A 21,304-nucleotide genomic window follows, 5' to 3' on the forward strand; every position below is an offset into this window, starting at 1 on the left:
ACCTCCTCTGCACTGCCTCCAAAGCCAGACTATCCTTCCTCAAGTAAGGCGATCAGAACTGTACACAGTGCTCCAGATACGGTCTCACCAGTACCTTGTACAGTTGCAACCTCCCGCTCTTCAATTTAATTCCTCTAGCAATGAAGGCCAAAATTCTATTTGCCTTTTGGAGAAATCGATATAGATGCCATCTGCTGGAGAGTGCCCAGACGGAATATGCAGCCATTTTGGCAGGGAATGGGTTAACAGTTTGAGGAGTGAGCAGTGGGTTTCACTGTGCTGGGGCTGAGGTTAAGTTTGCAGCAGGGGCTTGCTTTGGTTTGATGGAAGTTAACTTGCTCCTGCCCCATCGCATGCAAATGAAACTGATTTGCTTATAGAGGGGGCGGAGCAGAGAGGAGGGAGTGTCTCTGGGGTGAACGACGCACACTCATCCCCTTCCCCCACCCCCCCACACTTCCCCGACGTAACCCGACGAGCACTACTCCGGATAACATTCTGGCCCAGCCAGGGGTTTGCTGCTTGGGTCTACCTTGCACCTTTGGACCTCCGGACCTCCTGACTCCTCTCCCACACGCGGGGATTGGCTCTCCCCACTGGGACAGGTCTGCGTCTGCTGGAAGAGGCGGTGGGTGGGGCTGCTTCGGTGATGGTACATGAGTGAAGGTGGGTTCAGCTGAGTCAAGCTCAGTAATGTGGTGCTCAGTACAGTCTCTGCCCCCTCGCTCTGTCCCACTCTTTCTACCCCTTGTGTCTGCCCCCTCACCCTGATCCCTGTCTCTTCCCCTATCTCTGTCCCATATCTCTGCCTCCTTCTCTCTGCTCCCCTGTCTCTGAATCTATGTCTCTGCCCCTGCACCCCTCCTCTCTTCCTCTGCACCCTTCCTCCCCTCTCTGCACTTTTCCTCTCTCTCTGCACCCCTCCTCTCATTCATGGCACCCCTCCTTGCTCTCTCTCTTTCACTCTCTCTCATTCCTCTCTCTGCACCCTTTTCTCTTGCTCCCTCTGTATCCCTCTTTCTGCACTCATCTTCTCTACACCCCCTCCTTCTACACCCCTCCTCTCTACTGCCCTCTCTCTTTACACACCTCCTCTCACCCTCCTCTCTCCCTTTATACCTCCCCCTTCTCTGAACCACTCCTTTCTCTCACTACACCCCTCCTCTCTCTGTATTTCCTCTCTCTGCACCCTCCTCTCTATCTGCTCCCCTTCCCTCTTTATTTATACCCCTCTTCTCTCTACACCCCTCCTCAATCTCTGCACCACTCCTCTCTCTACATCCCTCCCTTCTCTCTAAACCCTCCTCTCTCTCTCTCTATACCCCTCCTCTCTCTCTACATCCCTCCCTTCTCTCTAAACCCTCCTCTCTCTCTCTCTCTCTCTACATCCCTTCTCTCTCTAAACCTCCTCTCTCTTTGCAGCCCTCTTCCTTCTCTGCACCCTTCCTCTCTCCTTACCCCTCCTCTCTCTGTACCCTTCATCTCTCTCTGCACCCCTTTTCTCCCTCTGGACCCCTCCTCTGTCTCTGTACCCCACCTCTCTCTTTACACCCCTCCTCTCTCTCTCGCATCTCCTCTCTCTCTGGACTCCTTTCTCTCTTGCATTTCCTCTCTCTGGACCCCTCCTCACTCACTCGCACCTCCTCTCCCTGCACCCGTCTCTCTTGCACTTCCTCGCTCTGCACCGCTCCTCACTCTGCACCCACTCTCTGCACTCCTCTCTCTTGCTCCTCCTCTCTCTGCACCTCTCCTCGCTCTCTCGCATCTCCTCTCTTTGCATCTCTCCTCTCTCTCTCACACTTCCTCACCCCTCCTTGCTCTGCATCCATTCTCTCTCTGCACACCTCCTCTCTCTCTCTCTCTCTCTCTCTCTTGCACCTCCCCTCTCTGCACCCCTCATTGCTCTGCATCCCTCCTCTCTGCTGGAGGAGGTGGTTGAGGCAGGTACTATTGCAACCATTTGGATGGACACATGAATAGGATGGGTTTAGTGGGATATGGGCCTAACGCAGGCAGGTGGGACGGCGTGGGTGAGATATATTGGTCGGTATGGGCAAGATGGGCCAAAGGGTAATTCCATTACCAATCATAGTATTATGCCCTCGATGAAGTCTCATCTACCTCTCCTGTCTTCCAAAGAAAACCCCTGCCCCACCCAATCTTCCCTCACGGCCCCAGGTTTGGCTCCTACCAAAACAAACCCATACAAAACCTCTTCTTTAAGTTCTGCAGATAAATCCCACCCTCCCTGTGATGCAGAGACCAGACACGACAATGAGGATGAGTTTATTGTTATACACCCTGTACAATGTACAGATGCACCAAAGTTCTTATTTGCTGCAGCCAATCAGGTACTTTGAAGAAGGCTTCTGTGGTAAAATTAATTGAATTAAAACTGATGTAAGATCATTGAGCCGTAGCTGATCCAATTTACCACATTATCATCCAGATCACTGATAGAGATGACAAATAACAATGGTTCCAGCACCGATCCCTGAGGCCCACCACTCATCACAGGCCTCCAGTCTGAGAAGCCATCATCCACTCGCACTCTTTGGCTTCTCCAATGTCGAGTCCAATTTACTACTTCACCATGAATACCGAGCGTCTTAACCTTCCTGACTAAGGCCTGACTAAAGTCTCTGTAGACAGCATCCTTCATCAACTTTCCTGGTAACCTCCTCAAAAAACTATCAGATTGGATGCCCTTTAAGTCCTTTGTTTTTTGATACAGTATTGGAACCTCTAGCTGTCACCCTCTGACAATGTAGAGAATTTAAGGGAATAAACTACCAGTGGCGTTGAACATGAAGTATCTCTTTATACAGATGATCTATTACTCTTCAAATCCTGAGGTTTCCGTACCAAATATATTAACTTTGCTTGCCCAATTTGGGCAGTTTCAGGTTATAAATTAAATTTGCACAAGATACTTTTTCAAGGTATCCTAGAATTTCCCATTCAAAATAGTGAAAGACCAATTTCATTACTTAGGAATTACAATTATGTAAAATTATAAAAATTTATTGAAAGAAAATTTCTTAGTATTATTATTATTATCGGGATGGTCACCATTATCTAATTACAATGATTGGATGTATCAATTCGATTAAAATGAGCATTTTACGTAAATTTCTGTACTTTTTTCAAGCCTTACCAATTTTTATTCCTAAATCTTTCTTTAACTCATTAGATTTGGTCATTTCAGATATATATGGCAGAGAAAACAACCATGTATAAACAAAGCCCATCTTCAAAAGAACAAAGGGAATGGGGGTAGAAATGGAACTGATGTTGTCTAAAAAAATCATCGATGTTAGCAATTTTAAGGTTCCATTTTACCCTTTTCTAAATTGATACATAATCCGATAATGAGAAATAGGTTGAGAATATGGACTCAATTTAGAAAATTATTTTGGTTATAACAGTTTTTCTCTTGCTAGTCCCATTACAGATAACCATTTTTTTTGGCCGTCTGTGTTTGACGCAGGCTTTCAGGAATGGTACAAATTAGGCATCAAAAGTTATAAAGATCTTTTTATTCGTGATAACTTTGCCTCTTTTGAACAACTGTCAGTTAAATTTAATCTTTCTTTTCTTTTTAAATAATTTTTGTTAATTTGATAGAGAAATATTACATATATATTTAGATATTAATTAATTATGTAGCTTTTATATAATACACTACAGAATATGAGTCGCATATCAATTGTTCATTGATTTCCTTATGAGAATTTAACCTCATATTCTAATACTGAGATAATAGCCCCTTTTCCACTGGCATCCCAGTTAATTGGCCGTGTAGTATTCTGGGATAGGAAGCCCTCTATGCCGTTTCAACTAGGCCACCCTTAACTGGGACACAACTCATTCCTGGGGATCGGAGTATTCTACTTTCAACTGGAAACTGATGACTTTCTGCTGTCCCTTTTCCACTGGTTTTATCAGCATGCTGGCATCAGCAAATGCCGGGGATATGAGTAGGGTAGAGTCAGTTAATCCCCAGAGTGAAATGATGTCATTTGGTCAATGTTCCTTTCATACAGGACCCTGTCCCAGTTAATTCCTGGGACAGGGTGCCACTGGAAAAAGGGCTAATACACTGTGATTATCTAAATAGACCTAGTTATATATATTTTATATATCTATATATAAATAAATATATATATATAAAAAGAAAACCCTCTCCCAATACTAATCTAACCCTTCCCACTAAACATGGTCAGCAGAAAATAAATTGTAAAGAATCGAGTATCAGCTCTCAGACATCAGATAGAAAATCCCCAGAGCACCCCTGCCTAAGTTATCAAATTATGATATTAGTTTATGAATGGGCCTCTTATCTTGTCAAGTTCAACCTTGATCTCTTTAACATTAGATCGAATTTTCTCCAAACTCAAGCAAGACGTAATATCCTGTACCCAGTGCGTATGAGCTGGAGCCCTGCTAACTTTCCATCTTTATCAAAATTGCTCGTCTGGCCGTCAATGAAGTCAAGGCTACTATTCTTTTTTGAGTTGAATTCAAGGAAATCCTCTTTTTAGAGAATAACCAAATAAATCAATAAACAGACACGGCTCTAATTTAATCCTAAGAATCTGTGATAGGGTTTTAAAGAATTGTTCCCAGTGTTCTTGTAGTTCTGGACACTCCCAGAACATGTGAATCAGAGAGGCCTCATAAATTCTACATTTGTCACCTAGTGGATCAACATCAGGATAAAAATTAGTATTCTATTTAAATTGTATTAAACAATGTCGTCCGCAGAATGAAGGATTATTAATCAGATCCCATGTGAAATTGATGTATTCTCATTCCCATACTAAAGATTTTATTAGGATGGCCACCCTTGTGCATGACAATGGTTGGACGTATAATGTAATTAAAATGAACATTTTAACCTAAATTTTTGTAAAGGTTTCAATCTTCACTGATTTTCATTCCTATAACTTAATTTAATTTCTTAGATTTAATTATTTCTTCATATATATCTATATATATATAAATATATATATATATAAATATATATATATAGATATATATATGGCAAGGTAAACAACTCCAAGGCCTATCTTCAAAAGACCAAAATGAATGGGGGTTTATCTCTCCCAAATTTTAGATTTTATTATTGCTATTACATTTTGATCAATCCCCTTGGGTAAAAATGGAACTGATTTTTTCAAAAAATTTAACTATGTTGGAAGTTTTAGGCTCTTCCTTACCCTTTTCCTTTTCAAACTTACTCTGTGTCTTGGCCAAAAGATTGTATAATACAACTTACTTGGTCGCTATCCAGAATTATTTTTAAGAAATAATGTTAAATAAACAAATATGGATAGGTATTTTGAATTACATTTAGATTAATTTGTGATATGGATATGATAGGACCTGCTATTTGCTATATTAGTAGACGTTGTATGTAGGATTTATATGTTAAACTCAATAAAAATATTTTAAAAAGAAAACACCTTCCAATAATTTTACCTACTACTGATGTCAGGCTCACTGGCCTATATTTCTAGTGATTATTTTGGAGCCTTTTTAAATCAACAGAACAACATGAGCTCATAAGATAGATAGATAAGTATTTACAATACTGCAGACCGTTATTTTGTGGTATTGGACCAGTCCCTGATCAGTGGAACAAGGGAGGGTTCAAAAGCCTGATAGCAGTTGGGAAGAAACCATCCTTGAACCTTTAAAGTGCTGCTCTTCAAGCTTCTGTATGATCTGTCCGAAAGGAGCAGTGAGAAGAAGTTGTAATGAGGGTGATGTGAGTCATTTGCTGTGGTGACTGCCTTGGTGAGCCATCACCTTACGTACATGAATTCAATGGACAGGCGGTCGGAGCCTGGCAGACCTGCTACACTCGGTATCTTGTGCAGCCTTCCGCATTTCTGGGCAGTCAAATACCAGGCTGTAATGGAACCAGTCAGTATGCTTTCCACAGTTCACTTGCAAAAGTTCAATGGAGTATCTCCTCAGGTAGTTAGGGGCATTGATGTGCCTTCTTCACAGTTGTCTCAATGTGCTGGAGAGGTCCTCCAAAACATGGATGGCCAGGGACTTGGCAATTCTGATCCTCTCCACCTCCATCCCATCAGTGTGGACCCTTAGTGTCACGTTGATGTCAGAACGGGATGGTCCTGGCAAGGTTTGCTACCTTCTGTTTCCCAAACCAGGCCGTGAAGCCATCAGCCAGTGAATTTTCTAGGTATTGCAGATACAGCCCTGCTTTTCATGTTCCTGGTGGAGGGCCCAGGCCAAAATCTTTGGTTGCCCTTTACTTCCTCTGGTGGGATTGAGCTGTGTCAGTGCACTGTGGTGCCTCACAGGACAAAGTGGGAACTCGCAGAAAATGAGCCTCTGCCTTCTCTCCTGGTGCTTTTGCCCCACACAAGGAGGCTGCCACTAGCATCCCCTCTCTCCCTCCATGTCAAGGTCTAGCTCTTGCTCCCTCCCTCTCACCTAGCCCCATTTCTCCTTCTCTCCCTCCGCTGCTTTCCCTCTCTACCCTGCTCTTAGTCTCTCTGTCTGTCCCTCTAACCCTCTGTCTCTCATCCATTTCTTCATTGTCATTTCTTCCCCTCCCTACCTCTCTCCCCTCACCCTCCTTCTTTCCATCCTCCCCTTCTCTCCCTCCCTGCTCTCTCTCACCCTTTCCCCTCCCCTCTCCATCACTCCATCTGTGGTATTGGTTGACAATGTAATGAAATGAATGTGCTGTGTATAAGAGTTAAGATGTTATAACTGTATTATGAAAGATACTGCGCGTGACCTACCCAGTGCTGGGTAGGTCACGTCTCCAGAATGGAGGACCATCGCCTTCCCAAGATCGTGTTATATGGTGAGCTCTCCACTGGCCACTGAGACAGAGGTGCACCAAAGATGAGGTACAAGGACTGCCGAAAGAAAGCTCTTGGTGCCTGCCACATTGAACATCGCCAGTGGGCTGATATCGCCTCAAACCGTGCATCTTGGCACCTCACAGTTCGGCGGGCAGCAACCTCCTTTGAAGAAGACCGCAGAGCCCACCTCACTGACAAAAGACAAAGGAGGAAAAACCCAACACCCAACCCCAACCAACCAATTTTCCCCTGCAACCGCTGCAACCGTGTCTGCCTGTCCCGCATCGGACTTGTCAGCCACAGACGAGCCTGCAGCTGACGTGGGCATTACCCCTCCATAAATCTTCGTCCGCGAAGCCAAGCCAAAGAAGAAAGATAGAGTAGACTTTTAAATGATTGCTGTGAATCACTAAGAAGTGGATATTGGGACACTCACACAGACAGGTCAGCTGCAACTAACAACATTCCAGACAACTATCCATAATCACCTCTTCCACAAAGCTATCTCCTGGTCCTCTGCACAATAACACCATTACCTGCTGTTACACATAACGAGCTGTCAGACACAGCCCATTCCCGCCCAAAAACAGCTGACGGCACTACAAGCTTGTCAAACAGTATGTGGAAACATCAAAAGCCTGCAGAAGGACCAAGGATGCTCATGGCTTTGCTTCAGTGTCTGGAATTCAACTAACCCTGTTCAAAATAATGAATATGGAGATCACTGTGGAAGCAACATTTACATGTGCCAAGAGCCTGGCTAACACTGTCGTAAAGGACCCTTTTCATCATGTCTGCCACGATTCCATATCTTTTAATTATAGACAGCCAATTCAATGATAACCATTTTCCTGTCTTTAGAAATAAGCAAACACTTCACTGTAACACCTCAGCTTGAAACAATCCATTCAAAGGAATGGTTACTTAATCACATATGCAGCCAAATTCCTTAAATATTGTACTCTGTAACCTTGTACTTTGAATGAGATCCAACAGTACTAAGGAGGTGACCTTGTCGACCCAACCCTAATTACTGCTCATTCCCACTAGCGTGACTAATAAATTCTCTGTGTGTTTGTTGTACTTTGTGGTTTGGTTGCACTTCTTGTACCTTGACTAAACTATAACACATCCATCCCTCCTCCTCTCTCTTTCCCCCATCACCTTTTCTCTATCCTCTTCTCCCTCCCTCTCTCACTTTTTCTCCATCTATATTTTCCTTCACACTCCATCTTCTGTCTCTTCCTGTCTGACACTTTCTCCCTCTCTTTCCCTTTCCCCTCTCCCTTCCTCCCTCCATCCTCCTTCCTCTCCCTCCCTCCATCCTCTCCCTCCCTCCATCCTCCTTCCTCTCCCCCCCTCTATCTCCATCTCTCTCCCTCTCCCATGAGCAGACTAATAGGTCAGTTCTAACATTCACACAGCCCGTGGCAGACTCGATGGAGAGATTTACAGTGAAAACGATCAATTAGCACCATGCAAGGGCAGGGCAAGAACTCTGGTGTGGGGTTCATTCAGGAGCCTGATGGCTGCAGGGAAGGAACTGTTTTTAAGTCTGTTGATGGGAAACAGGGAGGAGAGAGTGGTTTCAGGGTCCTTCAGTGTGTTGGCTGCCTCTCTTGGCCAGGGGGTTGTAGTCAGAGTCCACGGAGGGAGCAGGAAGGGGGCGGGGGGAGATGTCCACAGGGGAGGGGTCCTTGGGGAAGGTGTAGATGGGCTGTAGAGTGGGTAGAAATCCTGGAGGGGGTGTGTGAGGTGAAGATAGAGTCTGCAGAGGGATTGGGGTGGCGGCGAGGGGGGTGAGGTGTGACATTCTGTGCTGCCTCCCTGCCTGCTGCAGCTCCCCCTAATCGTGGGTTGAGCAGCTCCTGTTCCCATGCCGGGATGCAGCCCGTGAGTCTGCCTGCTTAATTTGTTACATGTTCTAAGTATTTTCTTTCTGTGCTTTTGTTGCAGAAGTAAGAATGAACAAGAGGACAGAATGTGGGAACTCCGGACTAGATTCTCAGCTGGAGCCTGCAGGTACTGTGGCAAAAGGGCCCCAGCTTCATCCTGTTGCCAAGTGCCCCACCCTTCTCCGGGTGCCAAGCATTCCGAGGATGGAAGTGGGACTGGTGAGAGGCATGTACCCAAGCATTGGTGGAGAGCGGAAGATGTTTACAGATGCAGATACTATTTATTGTCATGTAATACACAAAATTGCCTTTTGTCTGCATAAGGCAGACCAAGATTGATTCACCATTAGCATTGCCCGGCACCCCTTACAGTCAGAGAAAGAGGAGCAAAAGAGACACTGAGTGTGCATGGATTCGCCTCCAGCACTCCCACAGCCTCCGCAGCCGCACATACTCCAGTTCAAATCCTCGGCAACCTGATCTCCAGATCTGAAGCTCCGACACCCAGCCCTTCCTGCACAGCATCCTCTCGAATCCCGTTTCAATGCCTGGTTCTCACGAACTGGCCTCCAGCAGCCCGCAGCCTGGTGCAAGTCCTCCGACCTCAAGTCACTGGCAGCCTGGACCCTTTGTGGGTTCCTCACCCGTAAGTCGCCAACAGCTCTTAGCTTGTGTGTGTCCTTCACCCGTAGAGCCACTCGGTCGTCAGCCCCAGTGATCCATGTCCTTTGGGTCTTCTCCTTTGTTTCTCCTTCTCAACGAGATGGGGGAGGGATTGTTCTCATTTCTGGTGTCCTGCATTGGTCCACTGCTCCCTTGGAGTCTGCAGCCCCTCGTGGCGCTACCAAACTCAAACTCCTGGTGTCCTGCACTGGTCCACTGCTCCCCTGGAGTCTGCAGCCCCTTGTGGTGCTACCAAACTCAGGCTCCACCGTCTTGGGCCCAGATACCGTGGTCACAGGATTTTAAAATAAAACACCGTCAAGTTTTTTAACAAGCCTTTTAAAGCCTGTAGGCACTGTCGGCAGTAAGACTGGGTGGTAATACCTCGCGGGAGCATGCTGTGTCTCTGCTCCCCACTCTCCCTGGGTCTACACCAGTGGCAATGTTGCCATTTTGACTCAAGGCAATGAATGGGCAGGATCTGGAACTAAACAGACCATGGTGCACACACATACACACCACATAATAATCACATATATACATAAAGATATAATTTGATATAAATGCAAATAAAAGCTTTGGTTAAAAGCATAAGAATACTGGAGGAACTCAGCAGTTCTTGCAGCGTTTATAGGAGGTAAAGATATATAACTGACATTTCCGGCCTGAACCCTTCAGAATCAGAATTTATCGTCATGAACAAGTCACGAAATTCTATATTTACATATTATAACCATCTTAAGGCAATATATTAAAAAATAGTGCACGAAAAGTAAGGCAGTGTCTTTGATTCATTGATTATTCAGGAATCCAATGGCGGAGGGGAAGAAGGTGTCCTATGCTGCCATTGAGTGCTCATCTTTAGGCTCCTGTACTTTTTTTTCCAATGGTAGCAGAGTGAAGAGGGCATGGCCTGGGTGGTGGGGGTCTTTGAGGATAGAGGCTGCTTTTTTTAAGACACCACCTCATGTAGATGTCCTCGATGGAGTGAAGTCTGGTGCCTGAGACATCATAGGCCGAGTTAACAACCCTCCGGAGTTTTTTCTGCCCTGTAAGTTGGTGCCTCTGCACCAGACAGTGATGCTCTCACCTATAGAAGTTTTCGAGAGTCTTCGGTGACATACCAAATTTCCTTAAATACCTCACAAAGTATATCTGCTGGCGATATACTGGCAATGCATGAGACCGTGGAAAGACATGTTGGCTTGGAAATGGGGCAGGGATAAATAATTGGGGATGGTTGACTCGGTTACAGGATACTATTCATCAATCTCACAGCCTGTGGGAATAAGCTATTTCCTAGCCCGATATGCTCTTGCATCTCCTTCCTGATGGTAGTGGGTCAAAGATCCTGTGTGCTGGATGGAAAAGGTCCACAATCATTTTTTTGAGCCCTGTTTAAGCAACGCTCCCAGTGAAAGTCATCAATGGAGGGAAGGGAGACCCCAGTGATCTTCTCGGACGTTTTGGCAATCCTCTGTATCGACTTTCGGTCCGATGCTTTGCAGCTATTGTCTCACACAATGATGCATCTGAATAGTACACTCTCCATTGTGCTCCTATAAAAGGTTATCAAGATTAGGCCTTGCCCCCTCCCCCCAACCTTCTGAGAAACTGTAGATGCTGCTATGCCTTCCTGATTATTGACGAGGTGCTGAGGCATTGGTCAGACCACATTTGGAATATTGTGTGCAATTTTGGGTTCCTTATCGAAGGAAAGTTGTGCTGACAATAGAGAGTATTCAGAGGAGGTTCACAAGAATGATCCCTGGAATGAAAGGGTTATCATATGAGGAGTGTTTGTTTGATAGCTCTAGGGCTGAAATTGATGGAATTTAGAAGAATGGGGGGGGTGCTCATTGAAACCTATTGGAACCACAGAGCACTACAGTACAGATCATCCCCTTTGGCCCATCTAGTCCATGCTGAACTTTTATTCTGCCTCACTCAATGGACCTGCACCCGGATCATATCCCTCCACACCCCTTCCATCCATGAACCTGCCCAAGTTCTTCTGAAAAGTCAAAATCGTGCCCGCATTCACCACTTCAGCTGGTAGCTTGTTCCATGCTCTTACTACTCTCTGAGTGAAGATGTTCTCCCCAGTGTTCCCTTTATTCTAATTCTTCAGGCGTTTGTGGAGGTTTGGCATGACATCGGACCCCATGGTAAACATCTACAGACGTCTAGTGTAAAGTGTGCTGACCAGCTGCATCATGGTCTGGTACGGGGTCACCAATACGTATGAGCGAAAACCCCTGCAAAAGGTAGTGGACACACCCCAGGACAACACAGGCAAAACCCTCCCCACCATCAAGAATATCTACAGGGAACGCTGCCGTCAGAGAGCAGCAGCAATCATCAAGGATCCACGCCACCCAGCACACGCTCTGTTCTCACTGCTACCATCAGGGAAGAGGTCTAGGTGTCACAGGACTTACCAGTTTCAGGAAGAGTTATACCCCCTCCACCATCAGTCTCCTAAACAACAGGCTCAATCAGAGACTCGTTCAAGGACATTTACTTTGCATTTCTCTCTTTTGTATAAGTATCTTTGAGTATTGAGCATGGGCTTTTCGCTCTACTGATAAGTGGTAATTCTGCCTGGCCCACAGGTAAAGAATCTCGGGCTTTTATGAGATGTCATATATGTGCTATATGTCATATATATATGTCATATATGTACTATATGTCATATATATATGTCATATATGTGCTCTGACAATAAATCGGAACTTTCATTTAATCATTTCACCTTTCACCCTTAACCCATGTCTTAGTTCTTGCCTCACCCAACCTCAGTAGAAAAAGCCTGCATGCATTTACTCTATCCATACTTCTTTCTCATCATTTTGTACACCTCTATCAAGTCTCCTCTTGTTCTCGATGCTCCAAGGAATAAAGTCCTAACTTATTTACTGTATTTGACGGCATATAAGACCACATTTTTCCCCCCAAAATTATCTCCAAAGTATCCCCTGGGTCTTATTTGCAAAGTTGAAATGAGACCCCCGCTGGCAGTGCAAGACCATGCTCTCTGGTGCCATTGCCGCTGCTCTCTTCCCACTGAGAAGGCCAACCAGGGCGGCCCCCAACCAGTAGTGCCGATCATGCCACCGCCGCTCACTAACCCTGCTGAGAAGGCCGACCAGGGCGGCCCCTGCCAGCAAAGCAAGAAATTCAAGAGAAACCCATTCACCAGCTTACTCACAAATACATTAAAGAAAATTCTTAATATTCTTGCTGAAATGGGGGTGAAATATGCCTGTGGATCTTGTATGCTGTCAAATACAGTAATCTTTCCCTGCAACACAGTTCCTCAAATCACCTACAGGTAGATGACCAAAACTATACACAATATTAAAATATTGAATACTGAAAGGCCCAGATAGAGTGGATGTAGAGAGGATGTTTCCTACGGAGGGTGAGACTGCCACCAAAGGGCTGAAAGGCCCAGATAGAGTGGATGTAGAGAGGATGTTTCCTGCAGTGGGGGAATCTGCCACCAAAGGGCACAGCCTCAAAATACAAATATGTTCCTGAGATGAGGAGGAACCTCTTTACCCAGAAGGGGGTGAATCTGTGGAATTTGTTGCCATGGACAACTGTGGAAGCCAAGTCATTGGTTAGATTTAAAACGGAGGTAGATAAATTCTTGATTAGGAAGGGAATGAAGGGTCCATGGGAGAAGCCAGGAGAGAAGGGTCAAGTGCAACACGCAAATCTGGGGAAACACAGCAGGTCACATAACATCCGCAGGAAGTAAAAGGCAGTCGACATTTCAGGTGTGGGTCCTTTGTCAGGAATGTCAAAAATGAATCAAAATATGTGGGGGGAAGAGGAGGGCAGGGAAAAGAGCACAGGCTTACAGGTAAGAGGTGGATACAGGTGGGAAGGTAGAAGACAAATAAGCTGAGGTGATGGCAGGGGGAGAGGGAAGGGAAGGGGGTGGCGAGCTGGAGAAAAGGAGGGAGAGGGGAAGGGAGAGACTTGGGGAAGGGGGATTAACGGAAATCGGAGGAACATGTAGATATCATGTGCTGAGGTGGAGAAGGGATTCAATAAGACCTGATAGTATGGTGTGGCTAATTTAGACCATAAGACAATAAGAGGAGGATATTTTTTAAAATTTAAATGTAGACATAAAACATGGTAACAACATGGTAACAGCCCCCTTCAGCCAATGAGCCCATACCACCTAATTACATCCAATTGGCTTACAATCCCTGTACGGTTTTGAGGGTGGGACAGACAGTGCAGAATTCAAACCCCAGTCCCAATCGCTGGTGCTGCAATAGCATTGCGCTAACTCTTACATTAACCGTGACCATGAAAGAGTAAAAGTAGGCCATTTGGCCTATCGAGTGCACTCTGACATTCCATCATGAGCTGATCCATTCTCCCACTCAGCCTCTCTCCCCTGCCTTAATTTGATGGGCTGAATGGTCTCATTCCGCTTTGTGGTCCACGCATGATAGCCTGCACCACCCCACCCCACCACCCAGGGACCATCCAGCGAGGTGGGAACTCAGAATATTGTTCTGGTGTTCTTGGAAATGTTGTCACACCCACAATACACTAGTATCTGTTTCTGTGTGGTTACACATGGTCACTGACTGACTCTGCCCAGTTACACTGGGCCAGGGCCTACCTCTGTGTGGTAACACTGGGCCACTGACTGACTGCCTGGTTATACAGGGCTATTGCTGATCTCTGCCCAGTTATACTGGGCCAGGGCCTGCCTCTGTGTGGTAACACTAGACAACTGACTGACTGCCTGGTGGCCACTGGGATCCTCTGTAATGGTCCACTTCTGTTCTTGCAGATGCTGAGAGACCTGGCTCAGACGTCAATCACAAGGTGGGTGCTTGTGAACTCTCAATTGGCCCTCGGTGGGGGAGGATGGGGAGGGCACGGGCTCCCAAAGGGTAGACGGGATTGGGGTGGGGGAGCAGAGCGCATTGTGGATGATGGGCACCCGTGGGTCAGAGGTGCTGGGGCAGATGATAGTGGGTTGGGGATGGAGATGGTGGGTGGTTGAGGGCAGGGGGTGAGGGGGTGAATAGGGAGGGGAGGGAAGGGTGAGAGAGTTAAATATAAGGAGAAGGATTGGGAGGGCAGAGGGAGAAAAAAGGTAGGTGTATTGCAAGGGCAGGGGGCTTTGGGAGAGAGGAGAGAAAGGGGAGGTACAAGGCAGGAGAGCTGAGGTGGGTAGGTAAGGATGAGCATGTAGGTAGTGGAGGATGGGTGTACAGATGGGAGAGTAAAGGGGTAGGGAGGGGGAATGAGGTGGAAAGGCATGCGGTAGGGAGGGGAGAATAAAGGGGTAGGGAAGAGAGGAGGTGAGTAGTGAGGGGAGCAGACTTGTATGGAGTTAGGGGTTGCGTGGGGTGAGAGGGAAGAAGGAGGGGGGAGGGGATAGGCAGAGGAAAGGGGGAGGAGGGGGTGCAAGGGTGGAATTAGATGGGGAGGAGCAGTCAGTCAGACAGGGAATTCATGGTCTTTCTCCATCTTTCAGACACTGCCCAGTAAAGTGCCGTCTGTCTCCTCAACGCCCACTGCTGCCAACCTGGGCACCAAGGTACATGCCCTGCGGTGTCGTGTCATACATTCCCCAATCCCATCCACAGCACTGCCACCATTCTGACCACAACACTCCCACCGTTCCTACCACTGCATGCCCATCAGGCTGTTAGCTCGCCCAATGGGGTGGGGGAGTGGAGGGTAGGACCGATTGGTGTGACACATAATGAGGGTTGGTGTCAATGCCTCTGTGCGTGTCGGTGTGCATCTTTGTGAGTGTGGGTGTGTAGGTGAGCGACTGAATGTGTAGGGATTTGTATGTGTGTTTGTGTGTGGGTTTGCATGTGGCTGTGCAGGATGTATTGTCTGTGGTTTGCGTGCTGGTGTGTGTGTTTGCATGGGATTGAGTGGGGTGTGCATGTGAGCTTGCATGTTTAGTTGCGTATGCAAGTGTGGGTTTACGTGTGGGGTGATTGTGTAGGTTTTCATTGGTGTGTGTGGTGGGTGGGTTTGCATCTGTGTTTGGGATAATGTGAGGGTGTGCGTGTGGTTGTGCCTGAGGGTGTGATTGTGTGTGTGTGTTTGCCTGTGGGTACATGGGGCGGTGTTAGCATTGTGCATGTGTGTTTACAAGTGTGCGTGTGAGGGTTTGCATGTTGGTGTATGTGTGGGCTTATCTATGGAGTGTGGGTGTGTATGGAGTTTGCGTGTGGGGTTTTTGTGTGTGGTGGGTATGCGTGTGTGTTTCCGAGTGGGTAAGCATGTGGTTTTGCATGTAGGTGTGTCTGGGTTTGCTTTTGGCTATGTGTATGGGGTGTGCATGTGTGTATGGGTATGTGAGTTAGCGTGTGTGTTGGTGTGTCCAGGTTGGATGTGAGGTATGTGCCACCATGGCTCCATGATCACAACTCCCTTCTTTTTCAGTTCAGGTCGGGAGATGGCAGCAACCTTCCGGAAGCTTCCACACAGACACCTCAGCAACAGAGTCACATCCCTCCCACACAGCTCATGCTGGCGAGCAGTCAGCTGGCCGGGGTAAGGGTCACTGTGGGGGTAAGGGTTGCTGTGCAGGTAGAGGTCACAGCAGGGTAAAGGTCACTGCCGGGATAAAGGTCACAGCAGGGGTAAGGGCCACTGTGGATGAAGGTCACTACAGGGGGAAGAGTCACTGTAGGGTAAAGGACACAGTGGGGTCATTATCACAGGGGTAAAAGTAATTTCTCTGGGATATTGGGAGGCACAGGACACCAATGGGAGAAGGATCAGTTTGGATTAAAGATCAACGAGGGGGAAAGACCATCGAGGGAGAGGGTCACGCAAAGGTTAAGAGTCATTGAGGGGCAAGGGTCACCATGAGGGGAAGAGTCAGCATGGGTGGGGCAGAGAATGTGGTCTCTGGGTTTGGGATCAGTGGGGGTTCTCTGGGTGTGGGGACGGTGTGAGATCTCTAGGTGTGGGGACAATGGGGGTGGCCCTGGGGTGTGGGGATGGTGGGGGTGATCTCTGGAAGTGTAGATAGTGTGAGGGGCCTCTGCGTGTGGGGACGGTGGGTGTGGTCTCTGGGTGTGGGAATGGTGGGGGTAGTCTCTGGGTGTGGGGACAGTGTCGGGGGTCTCTGGGAATGGAGATGATTGGAGGTCGTCTCTAGGTATGGGAATGGTGGTGTCTCTGCATGTGCGGGTCTCTGGGTCTAGGAACAGGGTTGGTTTTCTGGGTTATGGTGATGGTGGGTGTCTTTGGGTATGGGGACAGTGGGGTGTCTCTAGGTGTGGGGACATTGTGGGTGGTCTCTGTGGGGACAGATAAAGGGGTCTCTGGGTGGGGGGACAGAGGGAAGGGTCAATGGGTGGGTGCTGTCTCTGTCCCCCTTTGTCTCTGATACTCTGGCCCACCTTTATCTTGGGGTCCATCCCAGACATGGCACCGATGTTCTCAGCCCTCATTACTCCGTCTCATCTTTGTGTCTTCTCTGTTGGCCTCCTCAACTCCCTCCTGCATCAACACTCTCCCCATCCCCCTCATCCCCTCCCCTCCATACTCACTCCCTCCATACTCACCCCTCCCCTCCTTACTTCCCCTCTTATCCCTACTCCCCTTCCCCTCTATACAACCTCTTCCCTCCATACTCACCCCTCCATACTCACCCCCTCCATAACTCACCCTTCCCCTCCAAACTCACCCCTCCCCTCCTTACTCCCCCTCCCCTCTATACCTCTTCATACTCCACCTCTCCATACTCACGACCCTCACCCCCTCCACTATCTCCCCACTACATTCCCTCTTCCTGCCACACTCCCCACTTTCCTCCATACTCACCACCTTCCCCTCCCTCCCACACTCCCCTCTCCCTCCATACTCACCACCTTCCCCTCCCCTCCACCCTTCCCTCCATACATTTCCTTCCATATGTCCCCTCCCATCCATACACTTATTCTCTCATCCTTGCCCCACATGACCCCAACATCACCATCCGCCCCTCCCCCATCACCTGCCTCTCCCCTACCATCTGCGTGCAGCTGACTGCACTGCTCCCGGCGCAGCAACAGCTTCTGCTGCAACAGGCGCAGGCCCAGCTGCTGGCAGCAGCCGTGCAACACTCCAATGCAGCGGCAGCGGCTGCGACGCAGCAGGCAGGTCTGGAGCCACAGCAGTCGTGCAGCCAATCGCAACCAGCACCGCTCGGACTCTCACAGCCCATCCAGATCACTGCCCAGGTAAGGGGGGTATGGTGATGGGACCACTGCCCCCCACCCCCTCCCTCCTCGCAGCCACCCCCAAACCCAACCCATCCCACACACAAATCCAACCCCGCACACACCCGTGCACTCAAACCCACACCCACTCACGTACCCATCCTCACACCCACCTTACACTGACACCTATACCCACCCCGGATGCACCCACCCCACACCCTCTACCCTGGTAACCCCTTTCCCCCGGTTAATCCCCACAATAACTCCCTCCTCCCGATAACCCCCATCTTCAGTGTTCCAATGGCAATCCCCCCACCCTGGTAACTCACCCCTCCACTGGTAAGCCCCCACCTCACCATGTTAAACACCTGATAATCCCTCTCCCTGGTAACCCCTCCATCAGTAAACCCCACCCAGGTAACCCCCCTCCTCCCCCAATAACTAACCTCTCCATCAGTAACCCCTCCCCTGTAACCCCAGATACCCCCCTAATCCCCCGATAATTAACCCCTCCATCAGTAACCCCCTCCCCTGGTAAACCCCCCCACCCCCTTAAAACTCCCTGATAAACTTACAACCTCCATCAATAAACCCCCACCATGATATCCCTCTGGTAATGCCCCAATACCACCATCACGCTGGTAACACTCTGGTAACCCCTCCAGAGGTAAACACCCCCCAACCATAGCATCTCCCCGGTAACCCCATGCCTTTGCCTTCCAGGACCTTCAGCAGCTCCTGCAGCTCCAGCAGCTGGTGCTCCTGCCCGGCCACCATCTCTCAGCCAACTTGCAGAGCCCAGGGCCCTTCCTTCTGCCGCAGCCCCAGCAAGGACAGCAAGGTAAGTGCAAGGCACTGGGCAGAACAGCCACACTCCCCTCTTCCATCTAGGCAACCTCCAACTGGATGGCATTAACACTGACTGCTCCGGTTACCGTTAGCCTCTCCTATTATGTCTCCTTTCCTCAAACTCTCTCCCTTTTTCCTTTCGGAGAGCCAAAATCAATTCTCACCTTTCCTCTTATCATATCGCTCAGCCTCCACAGCCTCTTATTCTCCCATTTTCTCCCAGCTTTTTAATTCAGACATCTGTCTTTTCTTCACTCATACCTTGAGGAAGGGCTCATGCCCGAAATGTCAGTAATATATTTTTTCCTCTTATGGACGCTGCGGGACCAGCCAGGTTCCTCAAGCATCTCTATGTTTTTACTACGTCTGCAGATTTTCTTGTTTCACCCTGGTGTTCTGTCACATTCCAGAGATGTACAAAGTTGGAGGTTAATTGGTCACATGAGTGTAATTGGACGCTGTAGACTTGTAGGCTGGAAGGGCCTGTTACAGTTCTGGTTTTCAAAATAAAAATTAAAATTCAGCCATCACCTTCAACCCCTCCCTCTCAACTCCATGCATGAGCTATCTTCCAGGCACAATATCTTGCCCCAGACCAGGTCTAAATGTGACTCTGGTGGCCACAGCTCCTCCCTCACCACCTTTCCAGGCCCCAGACACTCCTTCCAAGTGAAGTAACACTTCACTCATGAATCTCCAGGGATCATCCATTGCATCCAGTGCTCCCAATATGGCCTCCTCTGCATCAGAAGCCGCTTTCAGATGCAATCGCTCCAAAAATGCTCCCGCAGAAGTGGCTGTGGGTGTGTTCAAATCGACATTCAGGTGGCAGTGCTGAAGGCGCTGTCCTGGCACCTGAAAGGACCAGCTGCAGGAGAGGACCCTCGGAACGAACGTCGGCTCCTGTCAACTGAGGCCATCGTCCCGCCTGCTGTCGTGTCATTTGCAGCGTGTTGAAACTGAAGCAAAAAGGAACACAGGATCATGGCGGGCCCGGAGCAGAGAAGAGAAATGCCTCTAATGTACTGAAAAATGTAACTGTATCGGTAAACACCGAGCCTGCACACGCTCCAGTTTTTTCAAAACTTGCGCCAAAGCGTCTCAGGCTGATGACGTCACCATGATGTCATCAGCCCGCCCCCTAGCGGCTGCTGCTGCTTTCAGGTGCCTCGGGGGACTGCTCGGAAGTGGAGATTATACCTCCCCGAGGAGGGGTAAGTACTCCTTGGAGTCTGGTTTTCCGCTTTCAGGAGGCCTCCCGACAGATGCATTCGGGTAGAATAGGTGGCTTTACGTCGGAGTATTTTGGCCACCTGAAAGTGGGCTAGAGACAGGATGCAGACTGGGAGATCATTTTGTGAAGCACCTTCGTTCTGTCCCCTGCAATAACAGGGACCTCCCATGGGCCAACCATTTCAAATCCACAGACCATTCCCACACTGACATGTCTGTCCTTGGCCTCATGCACTGCCAAACTGAGGCTACCTGCAGATTGGAGGAACACCACCGTATATTCCATGTGGGCACGCTCCAACCAGTCAGCATTAACATCACCTTCTCCAGTTTCTGTCAACACCCTTCCCTAAGTCTTTCTTTTTCTCTCCTCCTCCGTCAGAATCAGAATTTGTAATGAACAAGTCACGAAATTCATTGCTTTGTCCCCTTTCATCCAGCTCCCCTCCCCTCTCCAATCAGAAATCTACCCCCTCCCTATCACTTCTAAGCTTTCTCTTCTACCCTCCCACCTGTACCCACCGTTGGCCTATGTTCCTCCCCCCTACCCCTTCCTCCTTCCACTCCTCCTCCTCCCACCTGTATCCAGCTCACACCTGCCAGTTTGTGCTCTCTCCTCACCCCACCCAACCTTTTTATTTCAGGCATCTGCCTGACAAAAGGCCCAGGACCAAAACATTGTAAGAACATACAGTAAGAAATAGGAGCAGGAGTCGGCTGTCCGGCCCGTCAAGCCTGCCATCATTCAATGAGATCATGGCTGATCTGATGAGAGGCTCATCTGCACCTACCTGTCTTTTGCCCATATCCCTTAATTCTCCCCCACTACATAAAAACCTATCCAACCTGGTCTTAAATATATTTGCTGAGGTCACCTGCACTGCTTCAATGAACAGCATATTCCATAGATGCACCACCCTCTAAAAAGCAGTTCCTCCTCATCTTGATCCTCTACTACCCTGGACCTTGAGGCGATGTGCTCTTTCAAATTCCATTTTCATCCAGTGACCTGCTGAATTTCTCCAGTCCCTTCACACACATCATGAGACCCCAACACCCATAGACTTCCCCTTGGTTCTGCCTCCAGGGATGCTTCTTGATCTGTCGGGTCCTGTCCCCTGGGACATGTGGCTCTGGTCACTCTCTAGGTCCCCATCTGCTGCTCCTGAGTTTGTGACTGAGGGTTGATGAGACCCTGGCCCTGCCTTCCCCCTACCCCACCCCTCTCCCCCAGGAAGCTGTAGCCAGATCCCAAATGTTTGCCGGTTCCGGGTCTTACTGATATCTCTCTTCCTTCAGCTCTGCTCTCGACACCAAATGTTCTCCAGCTACCTCAGCAAGGCCAAGGGGGACTTCTTCAGTCACAGCCCCGCCTCAGCCTGGCCACACAGGTCAGTGCCACCTCCAGCCTCCACCCCTCTTCTGCGGTTGGGGAGGAGTTTATGGTCACTCCCCTTTCCCTGTCCTCCAATGCCCTCCCCTCCCTGCCCTTTTGTCCTCGCTCCCCTCTCCTCCCATCCCATCTTCCCTTCTCTACCCTTCTACTCTCCCCTCTCCTCCTCTCCCTCCCCTCCCATCCCTTCCCCTGTATTCCCCTTCC

The 21,304-nt window shown here is 48.6% G+C and overlaps 1 protein-coding gene across 6 annotated transcripts in view; it reads left to right on the forward strand.

The window, feature by feature from the left end:
* LOC138764336 (POU domain, class 2, transcription factor 2-like) overlaps nucleotides 1-21,304 on the forward strand; it is an 85,116-nt gene that overhangs the window by 41,491 nt on the left and 22,321 nt on the right. For 4 of the 6 annotated variants that reach the window (XM_069940106.1, XM_069940110.1, XM_069940109.1 and 1 more), the window contains 7 exons: nucleotides 8,805-8,870; nucleotides 14,232-14,266; nucleotides 14,925-14,987; nucleotides 15,854-15,964; nucleotides 17,446-17,643; nucleotides 18,346-18,463; nucleotides 21,004-21,095. In XM_069940106.1, the coding sequence (XP_069796207.1) occupies nucleotides 8,805-8,870; nucleotides 14,232-14,266; nucleotides 14,925-14,987; nucleotides 15,854-15,964; nucleotides 17,446-17,643; nucleotides 18,346-18,463; nucleotides 21,004-21,095 (683 nt within the window). Of the gene's footprint in view, nucleotides 1-474; nucleotides 667-8,804; nucleotides 8,871-14,231; nucleotides 14,267-14,924; nucleotides 14,988-15,853; nucleotides 15,965-17,445; nucleotides 17,644-18,345; nucleotides 18,464-21,003; nucleotides 21,096-21,304 lie in introns of those variants that run through there. The other 2 variants (XM_069940108.1, XM_069940111.1) reach the window with 2 other exon arrangements.

This window comes from Narcine bancroftii, chromosome 5 (genome assembly GCF_036971445.1).
Source record: "Narcine bancroftii isolate sNarBan1 chromosome 5, sNarBan1.hap1, whole genome shotgun sequence".
NCBI lineage: Eukaryota > Metazoa > Chordata > Chondrichthyes > Torpediniformes > Narcinidae > Narcine > Narcine bancroftii.